The sequence below is a fragment of the Morone saxatilis genome, unplaced genomic scaffold (assembly GCF_004916995.1).
Source record: "Morone saxatilis isolate NCDOM2014 unplaced genomic scaffold, NCSU_SB_2.0 Contig2, whole genome shotgun sequence".
Classification (NCBI taxonomy): Eukaryota; Metazoa; Chordata; class Actinopteri; family Moronidae; genus Morone; species Morone saxatilis.
Window position 1 is genome coordinate 9,809,450 of NW_023339762.1, and position 9,081 is coordinate 9,818,530.

Sequence of the window (9,081 nt, forward strand, 5' to 3'; positions counted from 1 at the left end):
TTCTCAAGTGAATACACCTGTTTATCAATGCATGGGGCTAGTCAGTGCTATATGATGATCTGATTGTTCACAGGGTTGCCAGCACTGTAAACAGGTCTATTGCTGCTGGTAAATTGTGTGTATATTCGTGTGGCACTGGCAGAGCTGAAACACTCTCAGTTACAGAGAGAGAAATAAGAGGTGATGGCAGCATTTCAAGTTGCAACTGCAACATAGCAAGAGATGCCCTACAAACTACAACAACAAAAAACTTGAAAGCTCGCCAGCACTGCTCCCAGCATCATTTTGCCTGAGTGACCTACAAAAGTCTAAAGCAGATGAAAGATTTCCTCATCCTCATCCATTTAATACTTCTTACAAGACTTGATGTGTTGCCTACTTCTCCGTCTGATAAATAAAGCTTGACATTTCTCAGGGGAGTAAGCTCTGAAAATGTGCAATGCACTGTGCATTTGAGAACTGTAACACGCACAATGAACAGTAGGGGGAAGCAACGCCGTAAAAAAACATTCATCTACGTCCACGAAGAAACAAGGAGGGCACAGAATTAGACTGTCTAGAGCAGCTCTCTGTAATAGAGATTCAATTAAATGGCATTTTCTTTGTGTTGGTTTAGACTATTATTTGAAAGTACAACATGTAAAACCTTCTAATATTGCTGCCTCTGATGTGAACCTGGTGGTGTGTGTGTGTTTGAGTGTGTATGGGCTGAATCCTATCTAGTTATAATCAATATGTTACATTTCTAATCACATCTCTTTACTATATAATTAAGGATTTTTGTGAACCAACATATCTCCTCGGTATTCTAACACCTAGAAAGCACAAACGCAAATCCGATAAGATATTAAAACATTCAGCCTTATATGTAATTTATGTATTTTGTAGCATGCCAGTCTATGCGGTGTGATTCTGTGGAGTCGTTTGCTGTATTGTTTAGATTAGGAAAGTAATTTAGACAGGTAGATTCCAGCCGCGGATTACGCTATCAAAGGTCAGTTTTCATTACACGGGTTCACTAAATGCACAGAAGATATTTATTTTAATGATGTTTCAAATCGTATCTTGACGAGTGAAGTAAAGCGGAACGCTAGATGCCCGTCCGCCTGCCTGCTAACAGAGTGCTAATGTTAGCCAGCAGCCCAGCAGTGTGACAACGTTAGCGTCAGACCATTGTTTCTCACCCTGACGCGTTCAATGTGCCTGTTCGATTCTTAACGTTAACCCTAGTCGTCGCGAACAAACAGCCATTGTAACGGCGGGACAGCCGTTACTGAACACCGCGTTTCACGTTAAGCAGTTAGCGTTGCTGTTAAAGTAAACGTTAACGTTAGCTCTCGAACGCAAGTGACGCTAGCCAATAACAGTGCGGTTTGTCAGTTGGTCAAACGGTTAATATCGGTTAATATCAGTTGACCGTTACACATTAGCAGTTAGTATACATTCGTTAATGTGGCTTTGACGTTAACGGTAATGTTAGCCGACGCTCCAACGCTGCTGACTGGGTGCTCGTACAGCAGCGTTATGTGCCACATATTAGCCTTATTACAAACAAAAAAGGTTTCCGAACAACACTTACGGTATTTTAATGCTATTTAGCTGTTTCTTGGGCTTGTAAAATAGAGGAATAACCCGCTATTAGGTCCACGTTGGCAGTGAATCCCACCCCCGTACCGAGGTTTGCCTTGTCTGGAATACATAGTTTAAAATAATGTGATTTAAACGCTATATTGCACAGGAGTTATATAACGTTACCATTTATTATATATACAGATTGGTGTTAAAATGCGCCCACTGTGTAACAAGTGAAACTATGAAACATCACTCTTTGTCGCTTATTGTGTAATGTTGTATTATTCTGTCCAGGTTAAACTGTATGCAATTTATCAATGAATCCTGCATTGTGTGCTTTCATCCAGCAGAGGGCACTGCAGCATAGCCTTTATTCCTCAGGTTTGCAAAGAACACTGGAAAGGAATACAAAGAAATCATAGATTAAATCAGCATCTTAAAAGCCCTTCCTGTAAGTTCCTGCTAAGGTTGTACGATATGGTAAATAAGTCATATTGCAATTATTTTGTCAGATATTGTGATTGCAATATGATTCCCAATGATCATTTTTGCATGACATTTTACTTTGAAAATGGCAGCTCCTGTGATTTGGATATTGCACTTGTGGTATTGCAATTTTGATAATATTCACATTCAGTTCCTGTAAGTAAAGTTTTTTTTATCAGGCTTGCTCAAATAAGCTTCACAGAATAGGTGACACACGTGGCGCTCCTCTTGTTTGGCAGTAGCTGTGATTAAGGCATTTCTAGGTGTCATTAAAGACTGACTTCAGGCATCAAAGAAACGTCTGAAAGGTAGGGGGAAGTTCCCACACACATTTTCTTCCCAAATAGGCTTTTTTTTTTAGTGGTAGACTGGCTAATTCCCTCTGACTTTTCCCACAGTGTTTAGTGGCAGAAACCACATCCAGGATACAGAGGCTCACTTCCCACGCAGTGATTTAGAAGAAGTCAAAGGTTAAAACACAATGATATTGTTCATATCTTCAGAGCTCAACCTGGGCTGTGCTTTAAATCAGCATTTTAATGAGGTATTCTCTCAATTCTTTTAGTCTTTTTTAACATATATGACACACGTGTTTTTAAAGTCATCTTAAGAAAGCTTTTTAGCATGTAGGCATTCTCTTATCTCTGATTGTGAGGCAGTACCATAGCACTACTTCCTCCTGTTGAAAATAGGCTACATTAGCATCTCAGGAGTCGGGGTGGTTGTTTTTTTTTTTGTTTTTTTTATTCACTTGCTCAATAGTGATTGATAGCAGCAAGACATTTCTATTAGAGGAAATGTGGCTGGCCAAGAGGAGGTTTGGAGCCAGTACTGGGAGGAGTTTGGACAGAAGGCAGAAGAAGGCGATGCCGCTGCACAAGGAGCCGTCTGCTCTCTAGTTCCTGGCTGGGCAGCGTCCCCGGTGACAATGCTCCATGCCTCAGTCCAACCCTGTCTCAAAATGTTCAACCCACCTTCTTTGGGCAGCAATGTGTGTCCCCATTTCTTTTTTTTTTTATATCTGGCTGCCCCAGATAGCACAAGACTTCCCATAACTAATCCCTGACCTTTCCAGATCATATATAGGACCAGTGAGGTTTGTATCTCTTACCTTACTGGTATGAGACGTTTCCTATTTTACCATGTCCCACTTCAGGTCCCCCCTGTTGTCACAGAAGTCATGGACGAGCAGACCGGCTCTCCCGGAGCCAACACCGAAAACAACGGGCAGAGAAATGGAGATGAGGTAAGAGCTGAATACGCAGATGCCAAATTTTTCAGTTTTTCCTACTCAAACTGTACGACTCTCCTGCCAGTGTACGTCACGGAGGACTGCTACCTGAACCTTCAGAACATATCTGATTTCTTAATCTTTGCAGAAGCCCCGACGTGGCAGCTGGACCAAGGGGAGGAAGAGGAAGAAGCCGATGAAGGACAGCAACGCACCCAAGGCCCCCCTAACGGGCTACGTTCGATTCATGAACGACAGGCGGGAGCAGCTACGGGCGGAGCGCCCAGACGTGCCCTTTCCAGAGATCACGAGGATGCTGGGCAACGAGTGGAGCAAGCTGCCCCCCGAGGAGAAGCAGGTCAGTACAGAAGCTCCAGGCAGGATTACACACCGAGCGTACAGCCGTGAGAAAACATGTGTCAACGTTCTGCACTCCTTTTCTTTCCACTTTGTTTGTTATTCTGTTTAAGATTACCAGCACAATGCTTGAAGTTCTATCTAAATATTCATACAGATTAGTGCAGCAATAGTGAATAACTAGGGCGATCCAGGTTTTGAGAAAGCAGCGGAGGAAAACAAACAGACCAGAGGCACGAGCAGCCAGCAGCAAAATCTGCTACGGTTTTTTGATTAACAGGGTGGTGGATTTTTAATTGTCATTGCTTTTGGCTTTCAGTAATTGCATCAACGGTGCCTCAAAGGATCGGACTGAAATAGTCATCTGCAACACTTAAGACTATCCCAAGCCACAATTAAACAAGAAGACTTCAATCTGTTTTTCTGTGTTTGCATAAAGTGTAGGAACAGAAGCCCGTAAAATCCACGCTGTCAGTGTTTTGGAGCTGACAAAACACTGACTTACACACGACTGTGTTCGGTAGCTGTTTGACATCTATCCACAGACTGTATCGCCACAGTAGGATAACGTTGCTTATTTATAGAAACGTTATTACAGACAGCTTTAGGCAGATTTTCCGTAAGAATGTGTCATTCCACTGCAAAGATATCTGAGTGGTACCACTATGCTTCCAGGGAAAACATGGATGCCCTTTTCAAAATATCGCAGAACATGAAGCAACAGAATCATAATTGGATTCCACTGCCTTCAAAAGACCAGTGTGTAGGATTAAGCGGCCTCTAGCATGTAGGAGAAACCGTGGTGGCGGTTAGATTAGAGCCAGTGGTTTGACACATAGCGGTTCAACATGACGCCGGCCTCTGTAAAAGATACAAAACGGCTAGTTCTAAGGTAACGGAGACATGACGATTAGATTAAACCTATGAATATTACATTCAGTTACTGCCAGTAGATCCTCCTAATTGTTACACACTGGACCTTTAAGTTCTATCAACATCTCATAGGTTCATCTCAAGAAAAGTCACATTCATCACATTAAATTCTGTCATTTAGAAACATGTCATAAACATTTTTTTAACTGCATGTAACATAATGCCAGAATCATTAGCTTTATTTGTCAGCAAAACACCTCATGTTCTAAGGTATTGATATTACAGCTTTCCAGTGAAGATTTGAGAAGTTTGGACACTTTTTCTTTTTAAATCCAAAGGTGGGATAGAGCCTGGATAGCTTTTCTGCTGATTTGTACCCTTTGTGGTTTTCCACATAGTTTAAAGCTGAGACAGATATGCCAGTATCCTGCGACAAGGGGGTTTTATTAGTGTTTCCTCTAATCCCTAAACTAATTATATTAAAAGATGCATTTTTCATTACAAGTCTTGAGTGCGTGTAGATTATTAATATTGGAAATTACTGATTTTTGTCCTTTTGAAAGGAACTAATCCTCATTAGGTATAATTACTCTCCCTCATCATCCCATCTCATCCTTTTTCGCCAAATCTCATTTCCCTCTTTTTTTGGCGGAGTCTTCCTTGCTCTGCTCACCTTTCCTTTTTTCTCCCTGCAGCGCTACTTGGATGAGGCGGAGCGAGATAAGGAGCGGTACATGCGGGAGTTGGCAAAGTACCAGAAGACAGAGGCCTACAAACATTTCACCAGGAAGGTCCAGGAGAAGCAGAAGGGCAAGCGACACAGGGGAGGTGAGATACGGTTAGAAAAGCAGCAGGAGGACAAGTTGGCATCGACTACTGAAACTAGCGAGTCTGGCAGTTAGCCCACCATCAATTTGATGTACTACAGTTTAGCAAGTAGTTTGCAATTCAAAGACTTCATACTGTATGCCTGGTGACATCTGGGTAAACTGGGTATTATGTTTTATGGACAACTCCTTCCATTCTGGTTGACTGACATAAACAAGCCCATGAGCAAGGCACCGTGCCACTAAATGATCTACCTGGAGCTGCTTTGTGGCTCCAGGTAGAAGACATTTGTTTTGTTGGGAAACTCTTCTGGCTGCTTTTGTGTTTTGCCACTTAAACGTGAATAAAGCAGGAACTCCGTAGGTAGATCATGACACAGACAAATCTGATTTCACACACAGACCATAGACATCGACGTAGACTTATCCAAAAACTGGCCACTGCATAATTTGAATATATTCCATTATTGGGTGTAGGAACTCAGCAGTTGTTATTTGCTCTGCTCAGTCAATGGAAATGTACTTTTCAAGCTCGTAGTAGTAGTTCAGGTTATGAGTACAACACATGGTCTACATTATTTGTTCCTATTATGTTACTCTGGATAAATCTCAGTTTAAATATCAAAAATGTTGATGACATAAACAGCTCTGTCTTGGCAAAATGTTTGCAAGTAAAGCTGCTCTACTTAAGAAGATAATGTGCCTCAATTCAGCAGATTCACAACAGCGAGTGCAGAGGATTTCTTTTGAATTACTTTGATACATTTTATCAGTTCACAATAAAGTGAAGGCACGCTGCGCCAGTGGAAACATGAATCATCTGCTGTCCTCTTTCTTTATTCTTTCCATCCTCTCCAGATGGTGGGCACCAGGTATCCAATGAGGCCCTTCATGAGGTCAGTAACTCTTTTCTGCGCAATCACACTCCCTGTTTGAACTATCCAAACACAATTTGATTTGCTCCACAATTGCTGTCCAGTCAAGGAAAGCCCAGATCTTAACAGAATGACTTATACACAGTCAGCTTTCTTTTGTCTTTTTTTTTTTTTGGCAGAATTTCATGCTGTGTTGTTGTCGCTGTAGGAAGGTGTGATACAAACTGTCAGTGCACTACGTCTTTGTGTTCAGTAGCCTAAACAAAGTAAGAAATTAAATAAGTTTGTGACAAAGAAACTAAAAATGGTCAGCTCTGGTTTTGCCGTAAGTGAATCACATTTTCATTGACAAGAATAGTTTGTGCTTGTATTTATTCATTTATTCATTTTTTACTAAAACCAAAACAAACCTCAAAACATTAATTGTCAAGCATTTCCTATCAAAAACTCAACCGGATGAAACCAGCGACCATGTGCAGTGTCACTAATTTCATTCATTATGAGTTCATGTAATCGTGGTTAGAGTCTGTCTTTGCTGTTTTCTCACCCAGGAGCCTAAATCTGTTGTGTTTGCCTTCCTCGTGCTCTCCACATTAAATGCTTATTGTTGCGTCACTAAAGCTGGGTTAATCCGCTTTGGTGCTGTGTTTGTGTTTGTGATCTAAACGCTTGGCTTCTACTAAGTGTGTAATTCATTTTTATTAAGTTCTGCATGTAATTAAGAGGTTTCCTTTGTAAGTCTTAGAGCGTACTCCTGAAGGGTTACGGCCAAGGTGACTTTATGGAACCAGCATTCCCGTGGGAATACCAGCGTTTCCTCTGTAGATTTCAAAGGGCATGGGATTCAGCATAAATTTGATTATGTTAACAAATGAGGAAGGATGATGCATTCTTTCGGTGAAGGGAGTCTTGTGCTACTATTGTGAAGCACATTTTTATTGCAAATGTATTGCAAACCATTTCAGGGTCTTTGATATCTCAGCAGCGCTGTTGATTAAATTACTTCTCCCTCCTCATTTCTTAAACTGTATCACTGTATTTCCCTTGTGGCCGGGTATGAAATCAATTACCCACCCACCTACTGCCCAGCTAGATAAATGAGCACCTCTCGCTGTCACTCTGTGTGGCCAAATGTTTCCACTCTTGTGCTTATCTCCTCTCCTCTCTCTGTCTCTGGCTATCAACAGAAGGATGGAGAAGGGAAGGACAGGGCTGTGTTTGACATACCAATCTTCACAGAGGAGTTTCTCAACCACAGCAAAGGTAAAGAGCTTGAACGCAGCCAGCCGTCTTGTTGATATATACTTTGTAGTTGGTGTGCTGTGACTTTTTTTAAACCTCCATTTGTCTAAGTGTTTCTAAACACATGCCTCTGCTACCTCAAGAGAACTTGGTTTTATAGTGCTCCATCTTCCCTGAATAGTTCTGCCGTCCACTAATGCCCTAAACTTAAAAAGAACACACCTCTCTGAGCAAATAAAAAATGGATGATGGCACCCAACTGCTGACTGCACGGCCTCTCCGGACCTCTCCTCTGATCCACCGTTGTTTCAGATTTTCCCGTGTGTTTTCCTATTCCTCAACAGCACGTGAAGCCGAAATGCGGCAACTGCGTAAGACCAACATGGAGTACGAGGAGCGCAACGCAGCGCTGCAGAAACACGTGGAGAGCATGCGGGGGGCAGTAGAGAGGCTGGAAGGCGACGTGATGCAAGAGCGGGGACGCAACGGGCTCCTCCACCAACACCTGGAGACCCTGCGCCAAGCGCTCACCTCTAGCTTCTCCTCCGTACCTCTGCCAGGTGAGAACCAAAATCCCCTTTATCCCAGTTCACGACACAAGTTCATATAACATTTCTCTATGCAGTTTTAGAATGAACTTTTTTGGTTTGTTTGATTGTTTCAATAAAGATAAGATAAACAACTCAACGCTCTCCTAGATGACTTGCATTTCTGCAGCCGCCTAAGTTTGTCAGATATTTGCTGATAAAGACTTCTTGTCTCATCTATTAAGACAGAAGACTTGGGCCATTAGTTTTGGGAATGTTGAACGAAAATGAAATATATCCCTCCTTTTTTAATCAACTTTCTGCTGTGTGTGTAAAAATAAAACAAAATTGCTTTGCTTTCATTTCTGAAAGTGTGCAGTGTGAATCTTGGACTTGAAATTTGCTGATATTGATCAATGCAGATTACAAACCACTATTGACTTGATATCTCATACCAGTAATCCTTCCCCAGACACAAACACAAATACTGTAGTAAGCTCTTAGTTCCAGTCACAGTTTAAGGCAGTGAGACATAAATAATAATGTAGGTGTGTTCATACACGCTGTGTATTTACTGTGCTTTGAACTCCAGTGTCTCTCCTCCTGGAGACATATATACTTAAAGAGATTGTACAGTAGAACCACCCACTGTCCTTTTAGAGACTGGCTGTGTAAGGCTGCCTGTGAAGCCTTCTTCCTTTTAACCGGCCCATTGTTAAGGTTTAAGGAATGTGGTGCATCTTTGTTCACACTCGTTTTATGCACATACAGAACTGAGCTCCACAACTATTTGAATTTCTTACACACACAGCGGAGACGAGGAATCTGAAAACACTGCAGAAATCATTTTATAAGAACACGCCTCCAGTTAGGAGAAAGTGTCAATAAATTGATAACTGGTAATTTTTAACTTAATTTGTAGCTTAATTGTGCCATTTCCATTAATTAACATACTTTATGTAGATAGAATTCACAACTTGAGATGCCAGGCCTTGCACTTGCTCAATATCAGATATTTCAGTATTTCTAGATTTAATTGTTCTATCATGCACTTCCTGTAGTCTTGATGGGTTTGGTAACAATAGGCCTCA

At 41.6% G+C, this 9,081-nt stretch overlaps 1 protein-coding gene across 6 annotated transcripts in view; it reads left to right on the forward strand.

Annotated features, from left to right (window-relative positions):
- Nucleotides 1-895: 895 nt before the first annotated feature.
- Nucleotides 896-9,081, forward strand: part of hmg20a (high mobility group 20A) — a 10,813-nt gene continuing 2,627 nt past the window's right edge. The window contains exons 1-9 of one of the 6 annotated variants that reach the window (XM_035665617.1): nucleotides 904-994; nucleotides 2,238-2,366; nucleotides 2,457-2,528; nucleotides 3,215-3,304; nucleotides 3,438-3,647; nucleotides 5,215-5,347; nucleotides 6,205-6,242; nucleotides 7,409-7,484; nucleotides 7,808-8,023. In XM_035665617.1, coding sequence (XP_035521510.1) covers nucleotides 3,239-3,304; nucleotides 3,438-3,647; nucleotides 5,215-5,347; nucleotides 6,205-6,242; nucleotides 7,409-7,484; nucleotides 7,808-8,023 — 739 coding nt within the window. In that variant the 5' untranslated portion in view covers nucleotides 904-994; nucleotides 2,238-2,366; nucleotides 2,457-2,528; nucleotides 3,215-3,238. Of the gene's footprint in view, nucleotides 995-1,922; nucleotides 2,024-2,237; nucleotides 2,367-2,456; nucleotides 2,529-2,641; nucleotides 3,305-3,437; nucleotides 3,648-5,214; nucleotides 5,348-6,204; nucleotides 6,243-7,408; nucleotides 7,485-7,807; nucleotides 8,024-9,081 lie in introns of those variants that run through there. The other 5 variants (XM_035665618.1, XM_035665619.1, XM_035665616.1 and 2 more) reach the window with 5 other exon arrangements.